This window comes from Danio aesculapii, chromosome 20, assembly GCF_903798145.1.
Source record: "Danio aesculapii chromosome 20, fDanAes4.1, whole genome shotgun sequence".
Taxonomy (NCBI): domain Eukaryota; kingdom Metazoa; phylum Chordata; class Actinopteri; order Cypriniformes; family Danionidae; genus Danio; species Danio aesculapii.
Window position 1 is genome coordinate 13,520,573 of NC_079454.1, and position 15,372 is coordinate 13,535,944.

Consider the following 15,372-nt stretch of genomic DNA (forward strand, 5'->3'; position numbering starts at 1 on the left):
TACTTTGGCCTTTTTCGGCATCCTTATATGCTCTGAACTCACCTCATCAAACAAAGTAAAACGGATCAGTTCCACAAAGGACATTTTATCTACATTTTCAATATCCCCTCCCCCACCCACCCCTTTCAAACCCTCTCAATACCTTAACTTTAAGGAGATTACAAGAAACAAACCCTCTAGCCCCTCTTTTTACTGACGACGCTAAGCGTCCAGTTTCATGTTTCTGGTCCCAGAAACACCTCAAAGAAGTCCTCCGCCTCTCAGGATTCCCTCCTGAACCATATTCTAGCCACTCGTTCAGAATTGGCTCTGCAACGACCGCAGCTGCCAATGGGCTTTCCCAGCTTCAGATCCAGACTCTCGGTCGTTGGTCCTCTGAAGCTTTTAAATCCTACATTCGCCTCAGTCATTTTCACCTTAAAGAAGCCCAGTTCGTTTTATCAAACCGCCCAGCCCAACATTGATCACTCCTTTGTCACTTCCCTAGAATAAGCCTTCTATGTGTTTCACCCCTACAAATCCTCTCTACGGCCCGACACCCGCAGGAGTCAGTAGGGGCTACGGCTCTCGCAAAGCCCCATCCGTTCTCTCACCTTCCTGTCTCCCCTGCCAGCATCAAGTGCTTTCGCCGCATTAGTTTTTCCTTCCGTACAGCAATTCACCAGTATCCACATAGCATTTTGCACAGTTTAATTACATTTCACATTATCATGTTCCGTATTGTGCATAGTAACCATGTTTTCTCCCAGCAGCCCTTCCCTTTCTTTCCCCATTGCCAGCATCGCTTGCCTCGTCTGCTTTAAGATCTTTCTTATTGAATAGTTCGTATATCCAGTATAGCATCATTAGCATATTCACATTTTTACAGCTGCTTTAATGTACCGGCTGATGTTTAGTTATGCCATACAGTTATTTACTAAATATCTACTCCGTGTTTGTTAATCAGCAGTCCATTAGTACTTTACGTTTAACATTTCGGGTATTTTTGCATTTTTCTCCTAGCTATTTATTCCATGCCCTTGACTTCATCTAACCTCTCTCTCCATTTTTCCCTAGCTCGGATTCCCGCAGGAGTCAATACGAGCTTCAGCTCTCACAGGAGCTTCACATATTGCCCCCACCTGCCTGCGTTCTGTTATACACCAGTATCTTTCTAATGCATGTATTCTGCATAGCAGTTCATTTACTATTCATATGTATTTTTCTTTGCATCTAACGCCGCTTTAGTCTTCTAACCCCCTTTTGACTTTTTGCATGGTCTGTATACCATCATACAGTATATCAATGTTATATTTCCCTTTCCCAGGCCAGCATTGAGTGCTTCCGCTACAACTGTAACCACCACTTTCAGCAGCTCTCCCCTTGCCAGCATTGAGTGCTTCCGCTGTATTGTTCATTTCCATAGCTTAGTTGTCTATCGTTTTATTAACCCACTCATTTCGCATAGTACTTCACTATCACCTTTGTACCTTATTGTATATCCAGTAGCCAGATATAGCATTTTTCCAGCTTTTCTGGGATTTTTTTCATGTGAACACGCGGCTGCTGTCCCGAGCATCTATTATTTGCTTCTTGGGAAGCTTTGAGACCGCCCTGAGCTCAATCTCCCCTCGCCCCGCAAAGGGAGAGAGCCCTGGACCCAGCTGGCTCATATTAGCTAATCCCGATCCTCCAATCAAAGCATCGTAAGTTCCTATATATATATATCCTCCTTTTCTCTTTGCAACTATCTTCATCTTGAAGAAACCCCCCTCCTCCCCTCCTTCCACCTTTATCCAGAATAGGTGGCTCAGTGGCCCAGCGACCAGCAGGAATTCCATTGGCTCTGGCTCCTTGCTGTAGCATCTGGCATTTCTGGGTGGAGCTGGCACATGTCCACACGGGTTTTCTAAGGGGTCCCCCGGTTTTTCTCAAAGCTAAATACGCTCTACATTATAGACCACCTAAACCCAAGTCTGTTCTACTAGACATCTCGCTCTCAGGGAGTTCACCTTGGCCTTAGCTGCAGGGGAGCTTTGAGACCGCATTGAGCTCAATCTCCCCTCGCCCCGCAAAGGGAGAGAGCCCTGGACTCGAGGATCCCTTGAGATCAGGGCTCTCTCTCCCGGGACAGCATGACAAACAAGCTTTTGTAAGTCATGAGCTAAGTGTGAACTCTTGAAATGAATTATGGGAGTAAAACTCCATTGAACTGTAAACAATCAGTGAAGTGTTTTAAAAACTGGGTATCATGAGGTGTTATTATTCTCCTTACAGTTATTCCATGGAATCGAATATTAAAAGGAATCTTATTGGATATTAACAAAACAAAATTACTTTCACCAGATCATGAATAGCCCAAAAGATCTTGAAATGAGAAAAGAGAATTTATGAATCAATATTATGGACATGTTAAATATTAGTGTGCTGTATAATACAAAGATAAAATATAGGAACAAAACATGAAATGAAAAGAACCTTCTCCAGAGATATGCTTGAGTTACTAATGTCATTATCAATTAATGATTAATTATTAATAATGTCAATGAGGGAAGTTTGTTCCCCACTGCTGTTGCCACTGGCTTGCTTGGTTTGGGAGTTGCGCACTGATGAATTTCCTCTTCAGTGATTGGACTTTCAGCTGTGAAAATTAAACCACACTGAACTGAACTTTAACTCTGAATACAGGACAGACACAGTTTCAATTTACTAGAACTTCTATATTAAGCTGCTTTGACACAATCTGCAATGTTAAAGCGTTATAGAAATAAAGATGAATTGAATTAAAATTGAAAATGTTAAAGCACAACATTCATTTTCATGAGAAAGTTAAACATATCTCTCATTCAGTTTTCACTATAGACTAGATTATTTGTAGCACAACTTTTTTATCTGAAACGATTTGTTTCAGTTATTTTAATGGAAGTTAAACAAACCAGAAGTCCGACACATAATTTGAAACGCAGTAGTCATATGCGGTAGAGGTGGAGATGAAAAAGTCTGAATTTTTTTCTTTTTTTACATAGTGTTGTCATGTAAACATATATATCTCCATATATATATATATATATATATATATATATATATATATATATATATATATATATATATATATATATATATATATATATACTTATACATATATCCTTATATGTGTCCCAAAATAAACAGTTGCTTTGATATTTTGCAATCTATGCAATTTAATTTGTGCAAAAATGTGCATCTCAATATTTTATTTTCTGAAAATATTTTCCACCAACAAGACTGAGTTGGAATGTTGACTACACAAAGGTGGAGCATGTGTCAAAAGTGAGCAATTCACAGCTTCACTTTGTTTCGGTACATAACCTAAAGACATCATTTGCATATACGTGCACTGGGTGTTACTAATTTCTGTATTTTCTTGTCATTTCACACTCCCACTAAAATATTTTTTCCAAAAAAATCAAAAATGACCCTTTCTATGCTCATGCACACCTGTAAACCCTCACATACAGCTGTCACTAAAACCTGAAATTTTAGTATAAATGTTGTATTTGCTTCTTTTACGTCAAACAAAACTAATTGTGAACTTCAAACACAGTAATTTGAGAAAGATATGGAAGGGAGCTCCTCTACAACAGAAACGCTCTCAAGTTTGGGTGTGTTCAAGAGAAAATGCTGTTTCAAAGGCCCCACCCAAAAGTGATCAGAAACCTGCCCCCCCCCCCACATTTCCAACCCTCTCCTCAAACCTTCCACACAAGCACAGCTCTGATCAACAGGTCACGACTGAAAGTGAAGGACGAGAGAAGACGCAAGAAACAAGGACTGACTGCTTGCATTTTTAAAACCACAGCAGTCATGTCTCCTGTTTGGCTTGGACAAACACTTTTGGTCCTGCTGATGTTCAGGATTGTGGTAAGTGACAGAACCAATTGGTGTACCAGCACTACATTTATTGCATATTCAGCCAAATTGTGTTTGTTTTACATGATATGTTTACAAGTTATAATGACTAAGCACTATTCATTAATAACATACTATACCTTCTTCACATATTTGCTACTATTGGTCAAACAAACCCTTAAAATTTAAAATAATAATAATAATAAAGCTTTTATTATTTGTGACATTATGTTGTGTTAAATTCATAGATTTGTTCCGAACACTTCTGAAAAGACAAGTAAATATAAAGCACAAGCAAGTAAACGCATGGTAAAATAAAGATGTGTATGAAAATGACTGTCATATTAGTCACTAATTGGTAAGGCCTAATGTCATCTTAATCCTTGGCAAGGAGACGTACTGTATACGAGCTATCAGAGCTGATATGAAAAGTGCCTGTGGGTAGCATAGTCTCAAGTTAAAACCTGCAGGTTCTTACTGCAGACATGCAGATAGAGGCATTGCTGTGTATGTGGAAACAACATGTTCTAGTTTAGTTTACTGTAAAACAGAAAGATTTAGATATATACAGGTATTCAGATAACATTAAGTAAGAAAAATCACATATAAGGATGTTTTTTTTTCAATTAATGTATGTTCACTTCTGTGTACAAACACTATTGGCATGTCTTGTGTGCTGTAATGCTCAAAAATAATTTACAAAAGTATTTACAAGCACAGAGAGAAAATGTGTAAAAGGATAAGTTTCACATGATAAGCCTTGCAATTATGCAATGTTGTACACATTTACATGCATAAAAAAATTTGTATTTTGATCTATTTTTCTAAACCATCAACAGAGGCCAAACATAAACTGTTTACAGTGTAGATAAAATTGGCGTGACATGTCATGAAGGTCACTAAAATGGCAGCTATTAATGCAGTTATTCTATATTATCTTTGTTTTTATGACTACACACTTTAAGACCACTGGAAGACCTCTAAATACTTATACATTTTGAATATCTCCTTAATCAAAGATTAACCTCATCAACTCATTAGGCTCCAAGACCTGAAATGATTGTTTCTGACAAAAAAAGAATAGAGTGGGGGTTATTTAGTTTTTTTTTTTTTTTTTTTATAATTATATTTATTGGATTTTCACAATAATTGTCATGATCACCAGCGATATAACCTTCATAGATTGCTGGAGAACTACAAATCTGCCAGCAAAAGAACTACAAAATCCAGTCATGCACCACTCACACGTTCCTGTCTGATTGCAAACACTCACAGCTGAAGCTGCTCATTAACTGATTACATGGACTATAAAGTCAGCACATAAACACACAGAAGTTGTTTAGTCTTGTTGTACAGTATTGTAAACATTTTGACGCGTTTTCCTTGCTGTGTTTTTGACCCCCGCTTTGTTTATTTACGTTGCCTGTTGCCTGCCTGTACTGACTACGACTACAGATTTTTCTACATACATCCATTTGCCTCTGTGTTGACCATTGTTGCCTGACTATCTCTGTATAATAAAGCCTGCATTTAGATCCTCACTCCCTGTTTTCAGCGTCCCTTCACATTACAATACTACGGTGGCTGGGAAGTGCAAAACAATATTACAAAGTGTGAAACACTTTTACAAAGCTCGAGACAAAAATACATTTTGTAAAACATTTGTAAAACATAAGACACAATTACATAGGAAAAACTATTTTACCAAGGACAAAACAAATTTACATTTCAGAAAAAAATAACAAAATGCAAAACACTTTTACAAGTCCCGAAACTAATTTACAATTACAGATTCCTTACGGAAAGGGAATGTCCCACACACCGGAAGTGACGTAGTATGTACCAGACACCGGAAAATATCAGCTCATGTGTGACTTTGTAGAAACAGCTTAACACGTCTACTACAATAAAAATCATGGTTTTATCAACTGCGATAAAACATCGTTTTGTAATTTAGAGCAATTCTGAGGAAATATCAGTGTCAGAGTATGTAGAAACATGTAAACGCAAGTACATGGAAACAATCATAGCATGACATATGTTGACTGATAAAAATATCGAAAACAACCTCACCATGCAGACCTGGATAGCTCAGTTAGATAGGTCGGTTGATACCTGCACTGAACCTTTTGACAAGGGTTCGAATCCTGTTGATGACATGTCAATTATAATTATTTATTTACATTAATTTTGGTTATGTACTGTTCTGCTACAGAAATAATAAAATCAATAATTTTTACACTGACACCCAGTAATAAGAATCTTTATCTGGTATGGGCATGTTTTGTTGCTGTGAAAAAGTGACGAATCTGCAAACGTGAATAGTTTACATCACCAGTTAACACAGACACCAGTTAAACCATAACACTGGCTTCTTTCAGTTTACTGTTAAGAGTCCTCAAGCAGATGTTTACACCGTGTACACTTGACATCATACCCACGATTACAGCGTACAAGTGGCCCTCGTTAAAACATTGAACACATTGATGGAGTGATGCAGTATGTCTGGTGTTTCCGTCTGGTCCGCGCCCTTTATAAACTCCAAGGACTGACCACACGTAAAGCAAAATCGTGTTAAGCTGCTCATGTGTTTGCCGCAAAACATCCCTCGACCGCAGTCCATGTTCGGTCACCATAAACTTTATATACATCATGTATTCCACAGTACAAATTTACCGCGCTCACCACCAACAACACTTTTCCCCGCCTCACTCCCGGTGTACGTTCCACGTCACTTCCGGTGTGTGGGACATTCCCTTTCCGTAAGGAATCTGTAATTGTAAATTTGTTTCGGGACTTGTAAAAGTTCTTTGCGTTTTGTTATTTTTTTCTGAAATGTAAATTTGTTTCGTCCTTGGTAAAATTGTTTTTCCTACGTAATTGTGACTTATGATTAGTAAAAATGTTTTTCAAAATGTATTTTTGTCTCGAGCTTTGTAAAAGTGTTTCACACTTTGTAATATTGTTTTGCACTTCCCGGCCACCGTACTATACTACAGACATAACAATGCATCTTCAAAAGACACGCAAAGTAAAATATCAACAAAGAACAATGGAGAAAAACAAAAAGGAAAAAAGAAAAAAAGCTTATATATATAAAACAGGACTACCCCAAATAAAACAGACCAGAAAGGGGGCTAAAAACATTGCTTATTTTTCGAATAATAATACACTTAAAATATTCCTTTTAGCATGATAGGGCAAAGACTAGGTTCCAAATATGGAGTCCAAACTTCGAAAAAAAAAATTGTGTGTAAAACATGGGTAGTATGTTCTAGGAGAATTAACTCAAAATGGATCTTGTGCCAACCTTAATAAAAATTAATATATTATACAATTTCTTAATAGCCAATGAAAAAATGCGTCCATTAGGTATACCCAAAATAAATGAAACTGGGTCAAAATCCAGCTGTATGGTTGGGGTTATTTTAGTATATCACATTAAACTAAACAAATATATTACTAATTATGTGGCTGACATTGCATTGAAGGAAAACATTTAATCAGTTCGATCGCAGCATTTCTATCTATGTTGTACTATTTGAGCTACAAGAAATCTTCCCACTTAGAAATATGAGATATGGTAATATATGCAAATTATATATGTTCATATTTGGATTTTATATATAAAATATGTATATGCAACATATTTCTAAATATGGACACTTTCATTTATATATGAAACATACTCAAATATATTTGCTATAATTTTATGTATTCAAATATGGCCACACACATACACTTGGGTGCGATGGTTAAAAAATAAGTTGCTAATAATATAATAATATGATGTGTACTTTTTAAATGTAAAATCTAAACATGAACTTGTCATATAAGTAATTTGAATACATCGCTACATTTCAGATTTGTATATAGGTTGTTTATTTTGTCTTAAGTAGTTTCAGATAATAGCCCAAAAACATAAAATAATTTATTGTGGGGTAGATAATGAATAAATGATCATGTTTTTCAATGTCAATGCTAAACGTTGTAAATGTTTAAAAAATTATAATTTACATTTTTTAGGGATCAAAAGCCAGCATCAGATCTCATCGGAAGAAGCGAGAGTGGATTCTTCCACCAACAAGACTGTATGAGAATGTAGACTACACAAAGGAGGAATATGTGGCAAAAGTAAGCATTTCAGAATAATCTGTGTGTGAGTGATCACCTGCTGCCTGGTATTTGCCACGTTGGGGTGGGGGGTGGGGGTGTCATTTTTTATAGGCTCTGTATGAACCTCATTAGTATGGACATTTTTGTTGTTGCCATAAGGAAATCGACTCATAAATCTTGCAGAATTAAGTTTTTGTTTTTGTTTAAATGTATTCAGAATGTTTTCTGTAAGGGTCAGGATTAAGGTTACAGTTGGGCTAAGAGGACAGAATATATTTTCTGGAGAAGAAAAAATCTTCTATTGAAAGTCCCCATAAAACAAGAAAGCCCATCATGTATGTGTTGTGTGGGCCTGTGTTTGATGTATGTTGGCCTTACTAAAGGACATGTTTTGCATATGGGTGGCCCTGATGTTAGTCTTTCCTTGTTTGCGCTATCATTTGAAAAACACAGACCTGGACGCACTGGTTTTTCTATAAGCTGCACATTTTCACCTGTTTCATAAATTCACTCATATATAGTCTGCAGCTCCATATTCTTTGAGACTCAGCAAAAACAAAAGCTGTTAGCATTTATATTTGAATTAGAGCTAGTTTTACGATGTAATACTTTTTGAAGAAGAATAAATAAATAAATAAATAAATAAATAAATAAATAAATAAATAAATAGCCTACATGCATGCATACATACATACATCCAGACTCTAGTTCATTAGATGGTTTTAGGGTACGTTAATTTCTACATTGTAAATATCCTGGAGCTGTGTTATTAGCTTTGTTACCACGTAGCTGTTCAGTGACATGATTCAAGCTTCTTTAACAAACTGCGAATAAAAATGTACGAAAAGGTTATAGGAGTGGATACTTACTTCTACGTTGTCTTGAAAGTGAGTCGCAGTTTTGTAAATTCCGCATTTAAGCCTACAGGCGATTGGGCTTTCACCTGAGGAAAATAAGCTATTTCTGACGCGAAAAATTACTCGTATTTTTATAAATGTACAATCCCATAAACCATTAAATATTTAAGGTAACAACAACGTGTCGTTTAATGCATTCTAACTCGGGAATTCGCTGGGATTTGCCAACGTGAATGACTGAGAATGACGCATCACGCATGGATATTTTGACAGCGAAATTGCCTTCAAAATATGACGCCTTTGTGGATCATTCTACATAAACGTGCAATTTTTCCTGTTTTATAAACTTAACAGCAATATTACACTTTAAAGAAATCTTTAGGGTTACTATTTCTTTATATTTTAAAACGAAACAATATTTAATCAATTACACCCTTTTTGAGTGATCAATGTGTTTTTTCTGTAATATTCCAAACACCACAAAACGGCTCGTCCCCAGTGTTATGTGCAGAAGGAAGGGCTTTATTTTGAGGTTAAAACAATTTTTTTTCTACCACTAAAACTACAATGTATTAATAACAAGCGAATAGGCTATATTAAAAAGCAAAATACTAATTATAAAATATTATGAAAGTAATTGTGCCTTATAGTTGTGTTGCAGTTTAACAAAAATCTGTCATTCTGTAATAAATATCACTCTGGTAACCTAACTTGACTTTTAATAAACCTGATTAAAATTGATAAAACATAATCTTCTGCACTTTATTTTTCTCTGTTTAAAAGTAGGTAACACCAGTGACAAAAATTATGTGATATTTAAATAAATGTACCAATATTTTTTAAAACATTAAGATGTCATTTGTTCTTTGTTTTGTTTTTTTTGTTTGTTTGTTTTTTTTTTTCATAAAAACAAATGGTAATTGATTAATGTGGTCTATGTTTAAATGTTAAATATAATTTTTTTTTTTTTTTTTTTTTTTTTTTTTTTTTTTTTTTTTTGTCATTTTGCCAAACAAAAAATGCACGTTTCCACAGTTATTCTTATAATATTGTCTTGCTCTTTTCTAGATCCGATCTGATAAAGATATTAACTGGCAGGTGGTGGAATATGGACTAACAGGTCATGGTGCCGACAAGCTACCCTATAATTTGTTTGTTATCAATCCTGAGAATGGTTATGTCAGAGTCACAGGTCTGCTGGACAGAGAAAAAACATCTTCATACAACGTGAGTTGTGTCCCATGTCCGGCAGTCAAAGATACTGAAATGACAGTTGACTGAAATAATTAATTACAGAGATACATTTTTCTTTTGTGTAGCTAACTGGCATCGCTAAATATCGTAACGGATCAATAGCTGAAGAAAACATTATGCTTAAGATTAAAGTTGAGGATCAGAATGATAACTTTCCAATATTCAGACCGCAAAGGGGATCTGTGAAGGAAAGCAGCAAGATTGGTGGGTTCATTTATTTATAATTTTTTTGCTCTTTGAATTATGAAAGTTTCTCCACCACATAATTAAAATGAATAAAGTAACTATTCTGACAATTAATTTGTCAAAATTGACATTAATATCCTGAAACTTAAAAAATTATCTTGAAGTTTACACTTGTATTTGTGTTTGCATCTCCTGTCATTTTTCTGAGCGTAAAGTTTTTTTCAGTTTTTATTTTATTATGAGTTCAGCATCTGTCAAATTTGTTTTTGGACATTGAATAAATATATCGGTGCTTTGGTTAATATCACGATTGATACTTTTATTCATATTTGTTTTCATAAAATTTATTTATTGTTTGATTTATATCATTTATATTTGGAAAATGTCAGAAATGCAGATTAGAAATGCCAAAATTCTTATGTAAAAATTCAAGGTTGTGGATTGTGAGATATAAATGGAAATTTTAGGTTGGGAAATAACTAAATATTAACAGATGATACTAATTAATATGCAGTAAGTTTGAATAAAATTGGGGGAAATATATATATATATATATATATATATATATATATATATATATATATATATATATATATATATATATATATTAGATAACAGCAAACAGATTTATATTATCTCAACATTCTTATGAAATTACAGGAACACCTGTTATGCAGATAAGAGCTACTGATGCAGATGAGGAGGGCACAATCAATTCCAAAATAGCATACAGTATAATAAAACAATCCCCTGCTGAATCAGGAAATATGTTCTCCATTGATAGAGCAACTGGGAATGTTTATGTGAAGGAGAAAATCCTGGATCGAGAGGTAACATGAAAACTGATATACAGTAAATACCCCACAATATTAGCAGGTTCATGTAAAATGCAACATGATGATTTAAATGCAGGTTTCTGGCCATTTTTCTTTTACAGAGACATGATAAATATACTTTAATAGTTCAGGGAGTTGATATGGACGGAGCTTCGTCTGGCAACACAGGAACAGGCACAGTGCATATTAATATTCTGGATATAAATGACAATGTTCCCACTCTTGAGAAAGAAGAGGTAAGATTTTAAAATGGTAGTTGTTGTGTTTTTAAGGGTTTTGTATTTAATAGCTGTTGTCTTTCCTCTGTTAGTATTCAGGTAGTGTTGATGAAGGTGTGGTTGATGTGGTTGTCATGAGAATTAAAGCCCAGGACAAAGATCTGAAATTCACTGATAACTGGCTGGCAGTGTTTGACATTCAGAAAGGAAATGAAGACAATCTCTTCTCCATTGAAACGGACCCTAAAACCAATGAGGGAATTCTAAAACTCATCAAGGTAAATGCTTAATTTAAGAAACATTCAGCTTTTTATGTCATGAAGCTTGTTCAGAGCTCAGTACAATCATTTGTTCTATTAATCTTTGGGGAAAAAAAAGAAAATATAAAAATATATTTTTTAAATGCTTTTGCTTGTAAAATGTTATGATGTATGACTTACAGTGATATTTATAAATTAATAAGTAAATATATTGAAAATGTTATCATTTGAAAAATAAATAAACAAAGACAAACTCAATATACAGTGCTCAGCATATTGAGTACACCCCAGTTTGAAAATGAAAATTTTTATCCGTTTCTCAGTGTGTCACGGATTGGTCAGGCTCTCACGATCCCCACTCACGAAGATCACCATCACCTGACTTCTAATGAGCACACAGCTGCATCACATTCACGAGCACCAGATAAAAGCACAGCACTCCAGTCGCTCATTGTCCGGGCTCGTCTCGACGAAAGCGGACAACTGAGCGACCACTCAGCGTAGTCATCCTCAGCTAAAACAAACGCTTTACTTACCTGTTCTCTTTGTATTCCTCCTAGTCTTCCTGGTCCACCCGAATCGTCCTGTCTTCCAGTCCTTCCAAGTCTGTGTCATCCTCTGTCAGCTGTATCTGGTGTGTGTTGTCCATCCTCGTGTATTCCTGTTACCCAGCCACGGAGGAAAAAACCCCAACATCATTCCTGATCCTCCTGGCTATCCTTCATGTGCTCCTTGTTGTCATTTAATAAACACCCTAACGTTTCCTTACCTCTGTCTCCTGTCCGCTTCATAACAGAAGCCCGGACCAATAACGACGACAACATGAGCACCCCCGATCACTTTCAAGAGCTGGTGGACCAGTTGAAGCGGATTCTACAGCCACCAGCTCCACTTTCCAACGCACCACCAGCACCGAGCACTTCCGCCTCCACAGTTTCTTCTTCGGCCCTTCCTTCCAGTCCCATGGCCCGACCAGCGCCCTACTCAGGCGGAGCGGGGGAGTGCAATGGTTTTCTGTTACAATGTTCCCTCATATTCGAAATGCAACCTTCTCTATATCCCACAGATAAGTCAAAGATCGCCTACATCGTATCACTACTCTCTGGGCCTGCACTTAAATGGGCTGAGACGATCTGGAACCAAGCCGGGCCGGTCATGAATTCCATCACTACCTTCACGGAGTATTTCAAAGAGGTGTTTGGACGTTCTGATGGGGAAGTAGCCGCTGGAGAGCAGCTGTATCATCTAAAGCAAGGTACTCTATCTACACAGGAATATGCTCTCCGGTTTCGCACTCTAGCAGCTGCAAGTGGATGGAATGAGAGATCGTTGTTGACCACGTACCGGCTCGGCTTGGAACCCACTCTCCGAATCCAGCTGGCCACATTAGATGATACTATGGGTCTGGAGAGATTCATCCAACATTCTCTCCGATGTTCCGATCGTCTCCGTTCCTATCAACAGGACACCATCACCCCCTCGTCTGCACTCCTCCAATCGCCTGAGTCAACAGCCTCTCCAGAACCAGAACCCATGATAATAGAGTCTGGAAGACTGACATCAGCGGAACGACAGAGGAGGCTGACCCGGGGTCTGTGTCTATACTGCGGTGTCAGTGGACACACCCGTATGGAGTGTCCCCTTCGTCCCATTCGGACTTCAGTGAGTGTATTCAGTACGAATATTGAACAATGTAAACCACTTACTACCACCGTACAAATAACTACTGCCTCTATTTCTCTCCTTGTCACAGCCCTCATCGACTCCGGGTCAGCAGGGAACTTCATCTCCCAATCCCTCTGTCGTCAACTCCACCTACGTACTGAGGCGTCCTCGCATATATACCAGATACAACCGATAACCCAGTGCACTCGATCTTCGACCCGTATCCATCGACAATGCGAAGACATCCTTCTTCAAGTGGGGTTGTTACATCAAGAGAGGATTCAATTTCTGGTTCTGGAGGGTGCAAATATGGACATCATTCTAGGGCGCCCGTGGCTGGTGAAGCACGATCCCATCATCTCTTGGGGCACAGGAGAGATAAAGAAATGGGGATCTGGATGTACACCTACCTGTTTTCCAAATCTCCCTCTTCAAGGTCGGAACCCCATTTCTTTGTTTACAACATCGGTCGAGAGTCCTCCTGAGAAGCAGTCTATCCACATTCCTAAGGAGTACAGCTCCTTTCATGATGTCTTCTGCCCCAAGAGAGCTTCCCAGCTACCGCCGCATCGGCCATGGGACTGCGCGATCGACCTAGTTCCAGATGCCCAGTTGCCAAGAGGTAGGATCTACCCGCTCTCGCTTCCAGAGAATCAGGCAATGGAAGATTACATAAGGGAGGCTCTGAGTCAGGGGTACATACGTCACTCAAAATCACCAGCCGCCTCAAGCTTCTTCTTTGTGGCCAAGAAGGACGGAGGGCTGCGTCCATGCATCGACTACAGGGTCCTAAATAACGGTACAGTAAAATACCGATATCCCCTTCCTCTGGTACCAGCCGCTTTGGAACAGCTCCGAGAAGCTAAAGTCTTCACTAAATTGGACCTCCGCAGCGCGTATAATCTGATAAGAATACGTGAGGGGGACCAATGGAAGACAGCATTCGTGACCCCTACTGGCCACTATGAATATGAGGTCATGCCTTACGGTCTGGTCAACGCCCCCTCCGTATTCCAAAACTTCATTCATGAAGTCCTCCGGGAGTTTCTTCACCACTTTGTAATAGTGTACATAGATGACATCCTCATTTACTCCCGGAGTGAGGCCGAACATCGCCAACACGTTGCGGAGGTCCTACACACATTGAGAGAACATCACCTCTACCTCAAAGCGGAGAAATGCTCATTCCACCAGAAGTCGATTCATTTCTTGGGATACATCATTGACCAAACCGGTATACGTATGGATGGGAAGAAAATTGAGGCTGTTCTATCCTGGTCAGAACCCACTTCCATTAAGGAGCTCCAGAGGTTTCTTGGGTTTGCTAACTTTTATAGACGGTTTATCAAGGACTACAGCAGGATTACATCACCTCTCACTAATCTCCTCAAGGGTAAACCCAAAGGACTGGAGTGGACCAAAGAAGCAGCCGCAGCCTTCCGCCTTCTTAAGAAGGAGTTCACAAGGGCCCCACTCCTGACTCATCCTGACCCAAATCTTCCTTTCGTGGTGGAAGTGGACGCATCCACCACCGGCGTCGGGGCAGTATTATCCCAACATCATGATACACCGCCCCGACTGCATCCCTGTGCCTATTTCTCTCGGAAGTTGAGCCCGGCGGAGCAGAATTACAGCATAGGAGACAGGGAGCTTCTAGCAATCAAGCTAGCCTTGGAGGAGTGGCGTCACTGGTTGGAGGGAGCCAAACATCCGTTCCAGGTGATCACAGATCACAAAAACCTCCAATATATCAAAGAGGCCAAGAGACTATGTCCACGTCAAGCCAGATGGTCACTTTTCTTCTCACGTTTTGATTTCTCCATTTCCTATCGTCCAGGACCCAAGAATCTAAGAGCAGACGCTCTCTCTCGTTTACACGAGCATCACGATCATGAAGAACTCCCAACGAAGATTCTTCCCGAACACATCTCCATTTGTCCGATCACCTGGAACGCTCCTCCAGTCGTTGCCACTCCGGAAGCCCCTGCTCCGCCGGGATGCCCTCCTCATCGGCAGTTCATACCACCTGAACACCGGGTAGATCTGATCCACTCCTTACATACCTCGCTAGGCACTGGACATCCAGGGATCAACAATACTCTCTCGCTAGTAT

The 15,372-nt window shown here is 38.4% G+C and overlaps 1 protein-coding gene across 1 annotated transcript in view; it reads left to right on the forward strand.

Moving 5' to 3' along the window:
* The first annotated feature begins 3,714 nt into the window (after positions 1–3,714).
* Positions 3,715–15,372, forward strand: part of si:ch73-74h11.1 (desmoglein-2.1) — a 34,804-nt gene continuing 23,146 nt past the window's right edge. The window contains exons 1-7 of the mRNA XM_056481039.1: positions 3,715–3,879; positions 7,894–8,001; positions 9,909–10,067; positions 10,160–10,298; positions 10,941–11,110; positions 11,218–11,352; positions 11,427–11,612. Coding sequence (XP_056337014.1) covers positions 3,823–3,879; positions 7,894–8,001; positions 9,909–10,067; positions 10,160–10,298; positions 10,941–11,110; positions 11,218–11,352; positions 11,427–11,612 — 954 coding nt within the window. The 5' untranslated portion in view covers positions 3,715–3,822. The remainder of the gene's footprint in view (positions 3,880–7,893; positions 8,002–9,908; positions 10,068–10,159; positions 10,299–10,940; positions 11,111–11,217; positions 11,353–11,426; positions 11,613–15,372) is intronic.